Below are 17,481 nucleotides of genomic sequence, written 5' to 3'. Positions count from 1 at the left end.
ATTGAGCTAAGGCTCCCATCAAAAGTATTTTCCGATTCTAATATTGCTGCTGCCGGTTAGCTGATGCGAGAGCGACAGCACCCGTAGTAGAACCGTAGCGGCGACAGCTATACTGCTGTTGTCATGGGTAGTTGTAGCAACGGCGGTAGGGATGTTGCTGTTGCAATTGCTGTTGTCATACCGTAGTCCTTGTCGGCGAGAAAAGGGGAGGGCAGCTGACGCGCAACAAAGGCTATGGTGTCGACTGCGGCGGCGGTGATAGGGGCAGGGGAGAGGTAAGGTTAATGGTGATGGCTCCGTCGGGAGGTGGCAGGACCGGCGAGCATAGGGGGTATTAGTACGACTGCAGTGACAGCAGGTTAGTATCAGAATTGGCGAATTCTAAGAGAAAGGAGGTAAAAGTTACTTCTAGCACTCAAGGCATCATTTGCGTCGTCAACAGCGCACATAATCCGCTCTCTGGTCTTCATCTCCACCCGTATTCGTCATAGTCAGCCACCTCAAGTTCGATGAGAATATTGTTGCATAGAAAGCGAATTGAATCAGGAGAGGTGAGTTTCTACGACTATAGGCCGGACGTAGGAGTGGCAGTATGGGGAGATAGATGAGGTAGGCTGAGCGAGAAAATTTGCAAAGAGTTGTCAAGAAAGAAAGAAGCAAGAACGCCTGAGATAAGTAGTGCGACTGCCACTACAGGTGACTAGTCGTGTGTTTTTGCGAGGGAAGGAATTTCCATTGCGAGGCCATTCAGACTTTTCAACGTATTTGAGGGCAAGTACTTGCCTAGGACTTGCTTGAAGGCGAGCTTAGAATCATGGCTCCTTCTAAAAACGAGGGGTTCGAGACATCTAGAGGGAAAGAGGAGATGACTCCTATCCCATCCTATCTCCCACCCCTTATCTCCATCTTCGCTTTCCTTTTCACCTTGCTCTCTGCCGCTGCCCCTTTCTTTCCGACCTAGACAACTTCGATGAAACACTTCTACGTGTGTTCCTGTATACTGATGCGTTTCTAGGATACTATGTCACGATCATCTGCAGTACCTCTGTGCAATAAGTACTAGAGAATCGAAAGATAATCACGAAGTCCATTCTGATTAGAATACCATTCAAAGAACAGACGACGACAATTAGAGTGGTACTGAAAGCAGCGGTGCCGACGAGCCGACGAAGAGCAAGAGAATATTGGAGCCCAGGAAAAGGGTGTTGTCACGCGTGCCACATGGAGAGTTGGATTGTGGTTTCAAGGCGTGGAGTGACCCTTCAGATATAGAGAACGCGGACGCATCCATGCCGACGATACTACCTACACACACAACGTCAAGAACTCTGAGGGTAGAGCTAAAAGTATAAATGCCCGACTTTCCTCGATCTACAGACATATGGGAGGAAAAGCTAGCTCACTTTGGGGTGGAAGGCAAGCTTTTTTCTTGCTTGAACTTGTCAACCATGGTGTATGTTTCTATAACTTTGTGTTGTCATTTGTAGGGAAAGCTGAATTTTGGGTAATACTTGACAGAGACCCCAAAACGATCCTTCGAGTCTTGCGTTCAGACTTGAAGACTTTGATGCCCGCACTTCTACGTAGTGTTCTGGACAAGTATTAATTTACTGTGATGTAGGAAACCAAGACGGTCAGTATCTAGAATCATACTTCGATTTCAATATCAATTCCTCGTCTAATGATACGTGTTCCTTTATTGTTTGTTGCGAGGTTGTAAGGACGTGACTCTGTACAACTCAGAATATCCGACCATGCTCTTGGGTAGGTACAGTGGATAGTGCTGTAAATATGTCCACTAATTTAGCGGGAAGTGGGCCGAGCACCCGCCTCTAGCGGGCCCACCAGCTCCCTACGAAGTAGGTACCTAAGACTGCCTACCTAAACTTATCTACACTGCTGGTCATGACGTGGGGTTCAAACAAATCAAAGCCGCTAGTTATTCTGCTGTTGAGTAAACCAATCCAAGGTTTTGCTGCTTCTTTTTTCTTTCTGTATCTCTTTCTAATTTTTTTTTCTGATGTTGTTGCTGTAGTCAGTTATATTATACATCCCCCATCTCATCATACAAGAACGGGAGCCTGTCGATGGTTGCATGTCTTTTTCCTATTTACCTGAAGTAGACGGCTCATCCTTGCGATATTGTTTCCTTTCAAGGCGCCAATTACCCATTACCTAGGGACTAATAGAGCGTCAATTGCGTTTGTGGGCTGCTGCGAGCTGACAGTCTACTCGCCATGGCTTTTGCAAAGGAGGAGGATGGCAGAGAGACCAGGGACTTCGATGCGCGTTACTCTTCCGACCTTGACTCCGATCTCGACGCGACCGAATACCTCCAAACCGATCCTCTTACAAATTCCAAACCCTACGAAGCTTTCCAAACGCATCCCAAACCTCGTAGATTACGGAAACTCTGTGGCTCGTGCTGCGCCGCCCGCTCGACACGATGTATCATCATATCTCTCTCAATATTTTTCCTTGCATGGTTGATCCTTGGCACTGGAGGCTTCTTTGCCTTTAAGAAATATAAAGAAGCTCCCCCAGATGGGTTATCTCCTCCATGGTATCCCACTCCAAAGGGAGGAACAACCAAGAGTTGGGCTGAAAGCTACAAGAAGGCAAGCAAGATGGTGGCCAAAATGACATTGCCAGAGAAAGTCAATGCATCAACCGGGACAGGTTGGATGATGGGTCCAGCCGTGGGTAACACAGGTCCTGCGATCAACGTTGGATTTCCCTCATTATTTTTACAAGACGGCCCTCTCGGTATCCGTTTTACAGACAATGCAACGGCCTTCCCTGCTGGTATAACAGTCGGCGCAACCTGGAACAAGGAATTGATGTATAAATGGGGCAATGCTCACGCAGTTGAAGCTCGAAAGAAAGGTATAAACGCAATTCTAGGTCCTTGCATCGGTCCGCTTGGTCGAGCGCCTGCTGGGGGCAGAAACTGGGAAGGTTTTGGAGCAGATCCATATCTGCAAGGAATTGCTGCAGAACGTTCTATAAGCGGTATTCAAGATGAAGGTGTAATGGCTACAAGTATGTGACCTTTGCTTTGCTATCCTCAACTGAGTTTGAAAGGAGTATTGATTCTGATGTTCTATACTACAGTTAAACACTTGGTCGGTAACGAACAAGAACATTTCCGACAGCCTTACGAATGGGGTCTAGCTAATGCCCTATCTTCGAACATCGATGATAGAACAATGCATGAACTGTACCTCTGGCCTTTCGGTGATGCCATCAAAGCCGGGGTTGCAAGCGTCATGTGTAGTTACAATATGATCAACAATTCCTATGCGTGTGGTAATTCCAAGCTATTGAATGGCCTGCTCAAAGACGAGATGGGCTTCCAAGGCTTCGTTATGAGTGACTGGCTTGCCCAGGTTTGTCTTCTCTGTTGCCGTTGTGACTTAATTTCGGATTAGAGTTGCTAATTTGTTGCACGGCAGAGAGGTGGTGTCTCGACTGCTCTAGCTGGGTTAGATGTGAGTGAAGCTCGATTCTTGCCATTTACCCTCTTCAACCCTTTGGGGATAGTATTGATTACGGCCCATTCATTTTTCATGTCGCCATGTATCTGTTGGTCTTATACCAATCTGTCGAAATGGCTAACTTTTTTTAAAAGATGACTATGCCCGGGGATGGACTTTTCTGGGCGAACGGAGAGTCGCTTTGGGGCCCGGAGCTGACCAAATCTGTTCTAAATGGCTCTGTACCTCTTGACAGACTTAATGACATGGTCACACGCATCGTTGCTGCGTGGTATCAGATGGGACAAGACGACGAGAAGAGGTTTAATCGTAAAGGTCCCAATTTTTCTTCCTGGACTGACGAAGAAAAGGGTGTATTCGCACCTGGGAGCCCGACTGAGCAGGACGAGATCAAAGTAAACGATTTTGTGAATGTAATGGGAGATCATGCTACCTTGGCGAGGCGAATCGCTGTGGAGGGGACTGTTCTATTGAAAAACGAAGGATTATTACCCATTGCCCATGATGGAAGCACCCCGAACAAGGTAGCTAAGCGAGAAGATTCTCTATTGCGGATAGCCATCTTTGGTGAGGATGCAGGTCCTGGCGATGGACCTAACTATTGCAAAGATCGTGCCTGCAATCAAGGCACCCTAGCCTCCGGCTGGGGATCTGGCGCCGTGGAATTCCCGTATCTGGTCTCGCCCGATGAGGCTCTGGAGAAAGCCTGGGACAGCAAACGAGTCAAAGTTACGACGCATTTGACAAATAGCCCCGCTTTCGAGAAGCAGCCGAGCATCCTCGAAGAAGCCGACATCTGTATCGTCTTCGCCAACTCTGATTCCGGTGAAGGTTATGTTGCCTGGGAGTCAGTGAAAGGTGACAGGCCAGACATATTCCTTCAAAAAGGTGGCGATGACTTGATTGTTAAGGTCGCTGAGGGCTGTCATGGCGGTGACGGTCAAGTGCTAGTTGTTATACATACTGTTGGGCCTGTTGTGATGGAGAAATGGATCGGCCTTCCCAACGTGAAAGCTGTGAGTGTTTTTTGCGTCATATCACCCGAAACTGCAGCCACTAACCCTTAGTGCAAGGTACTCTTGGCCAATCTGCCTGGCCAAGAAAGTGGTAATGCCCTAGCCGATGTGATCTTGGGAACCGTTAACCCAAGCGGAAAGCTGCCTTGGACCATTGGCAAAACTCTAGACGATTATGGCGAGGGTGGTAAAGTAATGTACAAACCAAACGGTCTTGTCCCTCAACAAGACTTTAAGGAGGGGCTATACACCGATTATCGCTATTTCGACAAGTACAATATTGAGCCGCGATTCGAGTTCGGGTTTGGATTGAGTTACACTACATTTGAATTCAAGAATGTTGTTGTTAGGCAGATAAAGGAAAAGAGCGCGTTACCGGCTCCTCGACCAAAAGCCTTCGCCTCATCCCCCGAGTACGACTCTAGCATACCAGATGCCAAGGAAGCCGTCTTTCCTGCTGAGATCCGGAAACTAGAGAAGTATGTATACCCGTATCTCGACAGCATCGATGATATCGTCTCTGATCCATACCCATATCCTGATGGATATGACATCAAGCAACCCCTTTCTGGGGCTGGCGGAGATGAAGGGGGAAATCCAGATCTTTGGGAAACCTATGTTCAGGTGTCTGTCGACATCACCAATACCGGCTTAAAACAAGGCCAGGTTGTTGCACAACTTTATTTGAGCTATCCAAATTCATCCGACGTCGACTTTCCTGTTAAGGTCCTGCGTGGATTTGACAAGCCCCTAATCGAAAAGGGAAAAACCCGGTCCGTGACCTTCAACCTAACAAGGCGGGACCTCTCTTACTGGGACGTATCTGCTCAAAATTGGGTTATGGTAGTCGATGGCGAGTACAAGTTCATGGTTGGACAGAGTTCAAAGGATCTACCAGTCTCTGGAACTTGGTAGAAGCACAATATCCAGTTCACAGAAAATATGGCGCATACAATAGACATTTTTCAGGGGCGAAACAACGCGGTGAAAAATCATGGCGACAGGAGTTGGCATATCAATGTATGTGTTGATCTGATTTGATTGCGCGAACTCAAAGGGTATCCATCGATGCCAAGTTTACTATCACAAACTTTCAGAGTTTTGTTATACGGTAACAGCATATGAGTTTAGATTTGTCATTATGCTTTTACTACCCTGTCTAGAGGTTGACGTATTTTCCACTCAAGCATCTCATTTCAAAGAAACGAAGCGAGTCCTTTCATCTTACAGATGTTTCTCGTCGACCATAGCTGATTTTTTCTTCAGAGGGCTATCGGGGCTAGTTGAGCGTTCATCATCTGGCATAATTCTCTCTGCATGAATTGTCTTGGGGTGTTTTCTGCCTGACAAGTCCAAGAATATCGATTTAACCGTATGGATGAGTGTGTGTCGACCTTCGTATACGGGAAACAATCCAACGGCACCGAGCGAGATGAATATCCAGATAATTCCCACAGTTACCCATCCTGTGAAGAACTGCTTGGAGAAGACGTATGAAGAGCCGTATAGGGGGAATGGCCATAGGATCAAGAAAGCCAAGGTCATTGCGACAGTTGTCCACTTGGATATCTTGCTTGCGCGCAAGAGTTTAGCTTGCTCCGTCTCATGTTGATTATTCGCTTCAGCTTGTCTTCTAGCGTTGCTTTCAGGATCCACGCCACCCTCGTCCACTATGTCGTGATCATCTGCTTTGCGAATCTGCATCATAGATTTCCAGTCATATTTATCCTAGAGTAGGTTTGGTCAGCTCGCTTAAGTATAAGACCACGAGGGGAACGTACCAAGCCGAATATCAAGGTAAAGAGAGAGACTAGTAGAACTGGTGATAGCAATGCAGTCACTAGACCTTCATATTAGCTCATCTCGGAAATGACAAAGGGGTCGACGCGCCCTACCGTTACCAGCAAGCATAGGGTTGTTTGAACCAGTACAGGCGACATCAAGTGCGCCACATGTCTTCGACGAAGTGACGAGCCATGCTGTCAAAGCATATGCTAACCCAATCGGAGGAGAGAGGGCGGCGGCCCATTTGTTCTGTCCTGACCATACGAGCGTAAGAGTCGCGGGTATCACTGCAGAAGATATAATGCAGCCCATCAACAAGTAGAGATAGCCCATTGAGATGCCAGCATACCAAAGCCCAACGGAGAAAGTCGATATGAACAACGCATACACACAGACGATCACATGAGATATATAGATGAGTCGCTTGCCGCTTGCGTCAGGCTTAAAGTATGTTCGGTATAAGTCGTATGTGAAGATTGACGACACCGCAATAAGTTCAGAAGATGTGGCAGAAGTGACGGCGAGGAAAACGATAAGTAGACTCCCTATCGCACCACCCTTACCAAGTAGTGCCACGGAAGCGTATGGAAGAACTAAACCCGATGAAATCTCTTCTTCCGACATCCTGTTGGGGAACGTTGGAAACCGAGGAGTGGGCTCCAAAGCGATCGCCGAAAGTCCCATCGTTGTGGCAGTTAACCAGGGGATGGCGAACCAGGAAAGCCCCCCAAGAATATAACCGGGAAGCGCGTGAACAGGTGATGCGGCTATTGCTTTATTGTAGTAGCCGTTGTCCAAGAACACCGTTCCGAAATTTCCGACGATGTTGATGACGAAGAAGATGACTCCCTCGGTAGAGCCTAGAAACTAATTCAGTATTTAATGATGACCAAACGGATAGAAGCAAAAATGATGGTTGTCGGTAAGCTACTTACGCATAGTCAGATAGCTCCCTTGAGCGTTTCCTTCAATAGGATGAGCAGTAGCAGCTTCAACCAGACGGTCATAGACAGCAGAAGGCGATCCAAGAACATCTGATGTCGCATATGCCGTAAGTGAGAAGAAGATGATAATAATCAACAAGATGAAAGTGTGAATCCAGTCGGTCAAAATCGTCGCCTTTAACCCACCGACCATCGTATAAGCCACAACACCTACAGGGAGTAAGTAGATCGCGGCGATGGTATGCATGCCAGTGAGAGCGGTCACGGTAGCTGAGCCGCCTACAACCAACATTAAGCTAACGAGGATGTTTGTCACAAGTCCAAAGACCATGAAAACGAGATGTGCAATAGTGCCATATCTCGCCTTAATTCTGTATCAACCAGTTTCTATCAGTCCCTAGATATTATCCGTCTAGCTTTAAAAGGTGGAACACTCACACTTCGAGAAAGGTATGCGCGTTGGGCGCTCGTCTCTTCAACTCAATGGCTAGGGTAGCGAAGAGAAGAATCTGGACAGTAGCGCCTGATGCGTACCAAAATGGCCCGGAAACACCATATCTATAACAGACACCTGAGGATTGGAGGAGTGTGGCTGCCCATGTCCATGAACTAACTACTGCAGAACCGACAAGCCCACTTTTGACAGTTCTCCCTGCCGTGTTGAACATCTCCGAAGTTTGGCGCTCCGAGTTATACCTCTTGAGAATGACGGTGACCAGAATCTAGACCATACAATTAAACAGCTGTCCGCTTAAGCTCGGGGTCATAGCGGCAACTTCTTACCATGCCTAGAGCAAAGAGAGTTCCTAGCCCCAGAACGATTCCATATCCGACTCCCTGCCCCAGCGGCGCTGCCGCTGTTTGCCCGTCCATAGTAAGTGTGAGGGCCCCCTCTCGTGAGTAATGGGAGCCAAATGACACACGACAGGATAAATATGCAGAATATGACGAGATGTTTCAGACGATCTCTTTGTTGTCTTGCTCTTGTGTCGTATATCGGGTCACGTGGTGCAGGCAAAGGAAAACTTGTAGAAAAATACAGGATCAGACTCAAATCGATATCAGGTCGTAATCTTGTATTTATAACATGTATACAGCTGCGAGCAAGGACCTCAGGTGCGTCGACAGTTTCCCCCCACCAAAACCGACCTGGAGGCGTCTGCATCTCCGCTACCAAAACTTATGACATGCACAAAGCAACGCTCGCGCTTCTTTGGGATCGGCAGGTATTGGCTGTCCACCTAGATGTAGACTTGTCCTACGGTCAGATATTGCCAGACTGGGCTGAAACCCGTGGTTTCGTGGGGCAAAACCGCCCGCGATGCTGGGCGATCGACCCCGTGCGTCTGGATTGGTCGATAAGACATCAGTTCGAGGTTGCATGAGTGTAACCTTGATAAGGTCCGTGATAACAATCAAGACGTCACGTCACGGCTGGGAAATATCGGAACACATTTGTTCTTTTTTGAGCATGTCGGATACTGGCGAGACTAGTTCAATTGCCTCGTCCCTGCTTCAGCATATGGTCGACAAATACTTTCATAGCGCTGGATCTGACCATGTAAGCCTAGGATACTCTGTTAGCACTCGGCGGCCAATGCTATGCTAGACAAGTTTCCAACAGTCAGGAGAATGTATAATGCCTTATCATCGCACAACATTTACCATTTCAAGGGTAGTCAACCAAGCGGTGGTTGGACTGGTTCCATGACAAGGACACACAGCATGTAAGCAGTACATGGCCAATCACCAAGCTCAGATTGCCCTTGGCGAGTGTAGATAAGGGATTAAGCTTTACGCAAGAACTAGAGTTTTGGGGTTTCAACAAAGATGCGGGGATCGCGTTATCGGGTGCTTTTATCAAGATGATTACTTAATTGATCTCTCAATCGTGGGGTTGGGGATCGCGTGCCGAGGACCGGCTAAGGTTGTCTAAGCCCTGCCAATATACCAGGTCACAAACGATGCAGTTTTGACGACCTTTGAGTCTAATATTATAGGATGCCTCGATTGGGGACTGTGGTGATATATCTAATCCCGTTCGACCGTCTGCAATCTTAGAGGGTGAGGGCTGAATATGAGAAAACTAGCACATTCGTATCAGGCCAATCAGACTTTCGACTCGACCAGCTCTTAATGGTAAGAGAGCCCTTCTGATATTCCGGCAGGCGACTTGTCAGATCGGGATATTGTGGCGTCGATGAAACCAGCGATGCGCTCAAATCAGTGTCTGCCATCATATGAATACCCGTAAGAACTCGACCAAAGCCATTATAGCCATTGCTTGCCCATACGGCATGCTTGTGATTGGAATGTCCTTGTAATGCTGCAAATCATGGCCCATCCCCGTACCGAAAGACGTCTTCAATAGTTCACCATCCTGGTCAATGTTACTCAAGACACCTTGTATGGCCTTCAGCGCTATCTTCTCGTATTCTTTTCCAATGTACTTCTTCCGTTGCGCCTTCAGAATCCCAAAAGCAAAACCCGCTGTCGCGCTCGCTTCAACATAGGAACCCTCCTCCTCAGGATGATCCAGAAGCGTGCGCCACAGGCCAGTCTTTGTCTGCAGATTCTTCAGTGCCTCGCATTGAGCGTTTAACGTGTCGATGAGATGTATGCGGATAGGGTCATTTGACGGTAAGTCCAGCAATTCGAGAAAGTCTGGGATCACGATCGTCAGCCAGGCATTACCTCGTGCCCATCTTGCGTCCGCAAAGTTATGGCCACCTTCGTGGAACGTCCAACCGTGGAAAAAGAGGCCAGTCTTCACGTCAAATAGATACTTGATGTGAATCAGGAACTGTCGCTTCGCCTCCTCGACGTAGTGCGGCCTATTGAGGAGCTTGCCAATCTTGGCTAGCGGCATGACGGTCATCATGAGGGTATCATCCCATAACTGCTGGTCATTCTCCTCGAGATAAGTGATGTGTTGCATACCGCCGTATTTGGTGCGTTCTAGGTCATGATATGCCCATTCTGCCCAGCTGTCTAGCCAGGGCAAGTAGGTGATGTTACCCGTCTTCTCATACACGTAGGCCAATGTCAGAAACACTGCCATTGTGTTGATATTCTTCGTTGTACCTCCTGCGTCAACCCGACTTTTGAACCAATCCTCGATTATTTTCAAGTACTTTTCATCTCCTGTAAGGGAATAATACGCCCAGATGCCATTTAACCCGATGCCGTGTGTCCATTCCCAGTCATTCCATCCCTTCGTATCAATGACGCGGCCGTCTGCTAGCGTCATCAGGAATTCTCCTGACTTGTCTTTGATATTGACCAAGCCATCGATCAAAAGCTTTATCTTGTCATGGATGTCGTTAGATTTGAATCCGTACGCTTGTGCAGGCATTCTGCAGGGAGATGTATGTTTCAATATTGCTTATTGTTGAAGTAGTGGGATAGTATTACTGGTAGAGGAACTGGCCTACAACTCTGAGGTGAACTGATCAGTTGTTCTTCTTCTTCTACCTACAACATGTTCCACTATACTTACCTTCTATCTCTGCCACCATCGTGTTATTGAGCAGTGAGTAGCATATTGCTTCACATTTGCCAAGATTTCGCCAATAGACGATGTGTGGGCGTCAACATTACTTAAGACTCGGTTAACCCCCGCATTTCGTAGGCCAGTTCAATAAGACTTGAACCCACCACATAATTGGTGGTATCAAATTCCCAAAGATCTTTGGTGGATAATCCTGCCAATGATCAGGGATTTTAGATTCTTCGGATAATGTTATACCGATCACCAGCCATCTCATCAGGGATCTCAGTGGGGAAGCTGGGGTCGTCGGCAGGTCCTCGACAGGATGAAGACTGTCTCACTAACCCACAATAGGGGCATGTGGAAAGGACTATGTTCCCAATCTGCCCAACTTTTCGGTGCTTCGGTGCAACATCTGATTTACATACGATGCTGTTGGTAAGGTGGCACTGACCACGGTTAGAGAGAGAGCTTAAGATCTTCGGCGGGTGAGCAGATCCTTCCCCAGAGCCCCAGGTTATTCTCTAGGTCATATGTAGGGTAGTTCCCCGCTCCCCAAGCTTCGGATAGAGCGATACTTTTGGTGACATTAGCTGTTTAGGCGAGTACAATATGAGTAGCTCTAGAGTTACTCTAGGTGTCCATTCAGTCAACTGAAGGTGTTTAAATAGTTAAGACCACGTGCTTAGCCTTACTGTTGCGCACATATATACCGTTTGCGTGTTGTAATCCTTGTCACCGCTAGACAATTTCCAATATATACGCAAGCTAACACGTCAGGGAGGCTCGCACGACAGAATAGATTCAGAACAGTTACCCATTCGTCGGCTCTGTAGTCCGTCCAGTAGCAGGGGTCAGCCAATAAGACTCTATGGCATACTTATACAGCTGTAACGACCGGTATTGAATTCGCTTCCGGCCCATTTGCATGCTGGTTCCTCTTCAAGTATTGCCCCGGAGAAGCCAATCTTTTCCCCGATTCGTGAGTTGCTTTAGTAATTACGATTCCTAGCTAGTCGACACAATGTCGACGACCGCGACGCAGAAGAATGGTGAGGCGCTTGCCGACTCGATGATCGAAACTCGTCGGACATATTCGGCTACAGATGATATGGAGCTGAAGGGTGATCACACCCAGATCGACAGAGTAGACAAGGAAATCGCCAAATACGCCGCCCAAGGCAAAATCGATATTTCCCCCGAGGAAAATGTGAGACTTCGAAAATTGATAGACCGTCGGGTCTTGGTGATCATGATCTGTACATACTTCCTTCAAGCCATTGACAAAGGCACACTCTCCTTTTCGTCGATCATGGGTCTACCTAGAGACACCGGCTTGTTGACACCGGAAGGGACTGTCAGCCAGCTCTATAGTTGGTTGACAACATGCATCTACATCGCCATTTTGGTGGTAGAATACCCTCAGGTGCGTGTGAAGTCTCGGAGGCACTGATAGGTTTGCCCTGTGATATTGCTGACCATTGCCGCCACAGAACTACATCATTGCACGGGTACCTCTCGGGAAATACCTAGGGTTCTCCATCTTCGCCTGGGGAGCTGTCCTAGCTGGCCACGCTGCCTGTACGAACTTTATAGGGTTGGTGACAGTTCGTACACTGCTGGGAATATTTGAATCTGCGTGTCAACCAGCATTTGTTGTGCTCTCGGCCATGTGGTATCGACGTGAAGAACAGGCAGCTCGTGTCACGTACTGGTATATGATGAACGGGGCGCAACAAATCGTCGGTGGTCTGCTGGCATACCTCTTCACATTAATCACCACTGGGCCTCTAAAGTCTTGGCAGTGGCTGTTCCTTTCCTATGGAATCATTTCCATACTATTCGGCGTATTCGTTTTCATCTACATGCCGGACTCGCCGATGCGAGCTAGATGTTTCACCGAGGAGGATAAACGCTTGATGGTGGAGCGTGTTCGTGACAACCAGACTGGTCTCCAGAACCGTACGTTCAAGAAAGAGCAGGTATTCGATGCACTCACTGATCCACAGACATGGTGCTACGCCGGGATGCAACTTTTTACAACATTGCCTACGAGTGGTCTCGGTAGTTTTGCCAACATCATCATCTCAACGAATTTAGAATTTAGCATTCTTCAGACACAGCTCCTAGCCATTGTTCTAGGCGCCTATATCATCATCGTTCTCCTCGGTTCGGTATGGATAGTCAAAAAGACGGGTCAAAATATCCTGGTTGCGCTAGGTTTTGTCATTCCGTAAGCTTCGATGACCAAGAGTCCTGTTAGGTGCCACTCACATTGCTGACTACTGCCGACTGCAGGTCTTTTGTTGGAACCATTCTGCTTCTAACAATCCCCAATGAGACGTTCTCGCAACATGTAGGACTGTTGATATCATATTACATCACATTGTCCTTCTGGGCGGCGCAGACACTTGGTCTTTCTCTCTTGTCTCGAAACGTAGGTGGCCAGACGAAGAAATCGGTCGTCCTAGCCATCAACTTCATCTTCTGGGCAACCGGTAACGCAATTGGTACGTACTATCCATTTCCTGGAGTGCTTCTTGTAATACGTACGATGCGAATAAGCAGCTAACACTACTACTCCAGGCCCGCAGGTGTTCCTCGCTTGGGATGCGCCGAAATATCATGTAAGCCGAGACCTTGTCTTCTGCATGGTCCGTTTATTTTTGCTAACACCGGGTGGCACAGATTGCGTTTGCTACACATCTCGCATGTTACACGGCCTTGGTGTTTGTTCTGGCCTTCTTCCGTTGGTACCTTAAGCGACAGAACAAGAAGCGAGAGGAACTGGCGGCGGCGGGGGTCAGGGAAGCCAATGATGCCAACCTGACTCACGCCTTTGAGGACCTTACTGACCGGGAGAACCCCAATTTCCGTTATATGTATTAAAGGCGGAACAAAAGGGTCGGTTTGCCTTGCGTGAGTAATTGGGAGCACCAAGCTTGTATACGAGAGTAGCAATATGGTGTCCCCATTAGGTGGCCCAGTAGGCTAGGTTGATGATGAATGAATCGGGTGAAATTTAACCAGAGGCTCAGCCAGTCGAGACTCCATACCACTGGTCGCAGGCTTGACGCATATCGGCCTGCCGTGAGAGGTCTGTAGCTCCGAATAAATACCACCTTCACACAACGAGGCATAGGGGTGGGAATGATATGGATTAATTTAGGTACGTACCTACTTCAGGTTGGTTAGGTCTGGTTAGGTAGGTAGGCAGTTACGCATATGCACGGTATGCACTTACCTAGGTTAGATTGATTGATGCATATACTACGTATGCAGGTCAGTGGATACATATCTAGATGTACTTTGTACTTTGTAGTTTAGTGCAACAGCTGTGTGGCTTATCGATAAGATACTTCCTACTTACTTCAGTCAGTACCAGCATGAAGCTCACTTCCAATCTCCCACCGTCACCTTGACCGAACTTCCTAGAAGCCTCGATCAAGAAGCATTCCAACCATGGATTACCGGTCTGATCATTCGCGCTCACCTACGCCGCCGTCGCGGTATTCCCGCCGCTATTCAAGTGCATCGCCACCTCCCTCTCAAGCTAATAATAATGGCAACTATCGCTCTCCCGGGAGTCGAAGTCGAAGTCGCACTCGGAGCCGGAGCCGGAGCCCTAGTCGCGGCCGCGGTGAAAGTCGCAGTCCTCTCAGAGGAAGCACCAAGGTACGTCACCGTGTTGGTTGCGCAGCCGCCCCAACAGCTTACCAATTGTCTTTCGTACAAAGATACGAGATCGCGCTGCTGACTTAGCCCATGTAGATTGTTGTCGAGAAGCTATCTAAGACGATCAACGAAGATCACTTGTACGAGATCTTTGGTCAATATGGCACAATACGCGATCTCGATCTGCCTATGAGCCGCCAGTGTACGTGCTGCAAACGTGTCACGACTCTTGCACCAATCCTTTCCTTGTGGCGCTTGCTAATGTGATACGTCGTAGTCGGCACTAACCGTGGCACTGCCTACATTCTCTACGTCAACGAGGCTGACGCTGAAGCTGCCATTGCATCCATGCACGAGGCCAATCTCGACGGCTCCATTATTAACGTTTCCATCGTCTTTCCCCGCCGGAAATTTGATCCGTCTCCACCTACTGCCAGCCGAGGCGCAAACATAGACCCCCGAGTTCCTGGGCCCGGCTTTCGAGGTGGTCCTGGCCGTGGTGCAGGTGGAGGTGGAGGAATGGGTGGCGGAGGTGGCGGAAGAGGCTTTGGTTTCGGAGGGGGGGCTAGAGGGAATCGTTCACCTCAGCGTCCCGGACGATCAGCTCGTGATAACTTTGATACTTATCGACCAAGGTCCTACTCTCGCTCTCGATCGCCCCCTTCACGCCGCAACCGTAGTCGTTCAGAGTCCTACGATTCTCGGTCACGGACGCCTCCAAGACGTCGAGGTGGGCGAAGGGACAGTCACAACGACTATAATGATCAACGTGGCCGACGTCGTAGCCCAAGTTATGATAGTGATCGCGGCCATAGTCGCTCACGCACGCCAGAAAGGTCCTACCGATAATTGACAAGGACTAGAAACTAAAGGATAAGGGTTGGGAAGCAGGCAAAGAATTTCCATGGGTCATCATAAATGTGTCCAACGTGACGTAATACACGACCTAAGATCTGTGGGAACCGCGAGGGTCAAATGTTTAAGAGCAGGGGGGACGACACAAAGATGGAGGATGATGCGGCATGAATTGGGATTGATTAATGCCATTTGTACGTGTTCCTATTTGCGCTATATGGATCCCAAAACAATTCTCAATCGAGATGCAACTTACGAAGTATGAAGAGAAACTCTAATTAATCACAGGTCAAGATTTCCCCTTGTAGACCCATATCCATCAATCAGTAAATGCGCATGAGTCCAGTGTGTTACTAATGTTGTCTGCGTTGGTTAACAGCAGGAATCCTTGCTGCTAACGCCGGGGGAATTAATCCCCGTATCAAAAACCTCTAAGATTATCGATACTAGGCGCCAAAGGATCGTGATGGGTCCTCGATATTAGATTCTTCTTCTACCGCCTCGAGTTCAAACCTACTTGATGCGCGTTTGTCATCACGCTGATGTAATCCATTTCATGAGCTTGCGAGGAGTTCAAACCTACTTGATGCGCGTTTGTCATCAAGCTGATGTAATCCATTTCATGAGCTTGCGAGAAACCATGAAGACGATGAGCTTCGTCGTGTATAAAGCTTCACGATGATGCTAGTACCAGTCCAAGAGATGGCAGACTACACATCCGTTCGTTACCAGCACATACTCCCTCTCGTGAATTCTCAATTCCACCTTGGAACCGTGTACCATCACAATGGCTTCAACGGCACCTTTTCTACAGCCTCCAAGGCGTATAACTGCGTCGAATCTTCCTCTCACCGTTGCCAATGCTCACAATGCGAAGGCTGAGCCTGCCGTAGAGATCCTTGATGATGCTCTCAAACTCGAACCTATTCTGGCAGGTGCACTTGTGCGAGCTCGTGTGGCAACCCACAAGAAAATACCCACCAGTAATGACGGATCGTGAGTCCTCACCTAATCACTTTATACGAGAAGCTAGGCCACATACCCTCGGGCGTATTATGTATCTAGCGTAATATCCGACTCGAATGCTAACAGACAGTCAGCGGCACAATCCCACTCGACGATGTTCCGGGCTTTGGTATCGTAATGCCTAACGGGCTCAACATGTACTACCTAGATGTTGCACCCAAGACTGAAGGCGTCATGGTGAGTTTTAGTGGAATTGGAAATCAAAATTAGCGAGGCATAGCATACTGATCGCGATCTGTGTAGCACCGTACAACGTCTACCGACTATCTGGTCGTGCTACAAGGAACCCTAAGTTTGTTGACACCCCGAGAGTCCTTCAACGTGGAGACTGGCTATGGCGAGCTGAAAGAGACGCTTTGTTTCCCCGGTGACACAGTCGTCCAACGAGGAATAATGCATGCGTGAGTTCTCAAATTCTGGCGTCATCCGCAATGACCTTGCTGCACGCCGAGTATACGACGTATTTAGCTCAGTTTCTAATGAAGAGAACGCAGCCTTTCCAATCGTACCGATCAATGGGTCCGTGTTATTGGGATAGTGGCGGCTTCTGATCCCAATCGCGTGCGTATTGAAAGCAATTCGTCTTCAGCGCCACAAGAGGTCAGGATGCTGGATGACGCTTGGCTAGCTTAAACCAGCCTCAGCCATTACCACCAGTCGTCACTCCGCCTGTCGTCTCATTAGTCCTGTGCTGTGCCGGTGGGGGCAAGGCTGTCTTCGGCAGGATGTGTGCAAATGAAACCCCCCCAACGCGCTTAGCGCGGCTGTGAAGGTTCATTGGATGACGCCCTTAGTCGCCGCGGCGGCTCGTTTCCGCGGCAAATGACCGAGTTGTCAACCATTTGTATTACCACAGAATTAGCGATCAGATGTAAAGAGGCTCTTCGGGTCAATTCCAATGCAACTCGATGACTATTTCGACGTATCTTCGGCACACCTGTTATAACCTCGGTGTAAACGGCCTATACAGCTTCTTTCTCCATCATCCCCAAGTTAGCAGTGAGTCAGCTCGGGATATTGGGCACGGAGGGTCTCTATCATTAGTCGCCAGTTGTGCTTCGCTCTAGGCTACCCCGGCCCCCTGCCTCCTTCTACATTAGTAGTATAGGGTGCATTTGCTGTGCTCTTAATGGCCATCATAACTCAACTGCTAGTTATCACCGGTGCCAATCACACCGAAAGAGTGCTACGCT

General features: G+C 48.4%; 6 protein-coding genes across 6 annotated transcripts; 4 read left to right on the top strand and 2 right to left on the bottom strand.

The window, feature by feature from the left end:
• Positions 1-2,237: 2,237 nt before the first annotated feature.
• F5B22DRAFT_637948 (glycoside hydrolase superfamily) lies at positions 2,238-5,428 on the top strand (the record flags this gene model as incomplete). The annotated part of the gene is made up of 5 exons (XM_047977513.1): positions 2,238-3,042; positions 3,115-3,389; positions 3,456-3,491; positions 3,632-4,513; positions 4,571-5,428. The coding sequence occupies 5 exons, from the start codon at positions 2,238-2,240 to the stop codon at positions 5,426-5,428; spliced, it is 2,856 nt and encodes a 951-aa protein (XP_047828604.1).
• A 309-nt stretch (positions 5,429-5,737) lies between these two features.
• F5B22DRAFT_648870 (Sodium:solute symporter family-domain-containing protein) lies at positions 5,738-8,115 on the bottom strand (the record flags this gene model as incomplete). Its single annotated transcript, XM_047979086.1, has 6 exons — positions 5,738-6,241; positions 6,295-6,353; positions 6,409-7,158; positions 7,234-7,613; positions 7,681-7,964; positions 8,026-8,115. 6 exons carry the CDS (start codon positions 8,113-8,115, stop codon positions 5,738-5,740), a joined length of 2,067 nt encoding a protein of 688 aa, XP_047828603.1.
• Positions 8,116-9,101: 986 nt separating this feature from the next.
• On the bottom strand, positions 9,102-11,265 carry F5B22DRAFT_320308 (glycoside hydrolase family 105 protein). The gene is made up of 4 exons (XM_047970692.1): positions 10,900-11,265; positions 10,742-10,841; positions 10,657-10,680; positions 9,102-10,598 (listed from the first exon to the last, which is right to left on the bottom strand). Exon 4 carries the CDS (start codon positions 10,595-10,597, stop codon positions 9,479-9,481), a length of 1,119 nt encoding a protein of 372 aa, XP_047828602.1. The 5' UTR covers position 10,598; positions 10,657-10,680; positions 10,742-10,841; positions 10,900-11,265; the 3' UTR covers positions 9,102-9,478.
• A 539-nt stretch (positions 11,266-11,804) lies between these two features.
• On the top strand, positions 11,805-13,621 carry F5B22DRAFT_637945 (major facilitator superfamily domain-containing protein; the record flags this gene model as incomplete). Its single annotated transcript, XM_047977512.1, has 5 exons — positions 11,805-12,158; positions 12,226-12,965; positions 13,031-13,242; positions 13,319-13,359; positions 13,421-13,621. 5 exons carry the CDS (start codon positions 11,805-11,807, stop codon positions 13,619-13,621), a joined length of 1,548 nt encoding a protein of 515 aa, XP_047828601.1.
• On the top strand, positions 13,546-15,653 carry F5B22DRAFT_320142 (uncharacterized protein). The gene is made up of 4 exons (XM_047970691.1): positions 13,546-13,901; positions 14,112-14,407; positions 14,504-14,609; positions 14,685-15,653. The coding sequence occupies exons 2-4, from the start codon at positions 14,195-14,197 to the stop codon at positions 15,254-15,256; spliced, it is 891 nt and encodes a 296-aa protein (XP_047828600.1). The 5' UTR covers positions 13,546-13,901; positions 14,112-14,194; the 3' UTR covers positions 15,257-15,653.
• Positions 15,654-17,244, top strand: F5B22DRAFT_320488 (uncharacterized protein). Its single transcript, XM_047970693.1, has 4 exons — positions 15,654-16,258; positions 16,363-16,465; positions 16,532-16,689; positions 16,783-17,244. Exons 1-4 carry the CDS (start codon positions 16,050-16,052, stop codon positions 16,919-16,921), a joined length of 609 nt encoding a protein of 202 aa, XP_047828599.1. The 5' UTR covers positions 15,654-16,049; the 3' UTR covers positions 16,922-17,244.
• Positions 17,245-17,481: the final 237 nt, after the last annotated feature.

This window comes from Xylaria bambusicola (genome assembly GCF_022495145.1).
Source record: "Xylaria bambusicola strain CBS 139988 unplaced genomic scaffold F5B22scaffold_37, whole genome shotgun sequence".
Lineage (NCBI taxonomy): Eukaryota > Fungi > Ascomycota > Sordariomycetes > Xylariales > Xylariaceae > Xylaria > Xylaria bambusicola.
The sequence above is the reverse complement of the archived record's forward strand: the minus strand, read 5'-3'. Positions and strand labels throughout refer to the sequence as shown.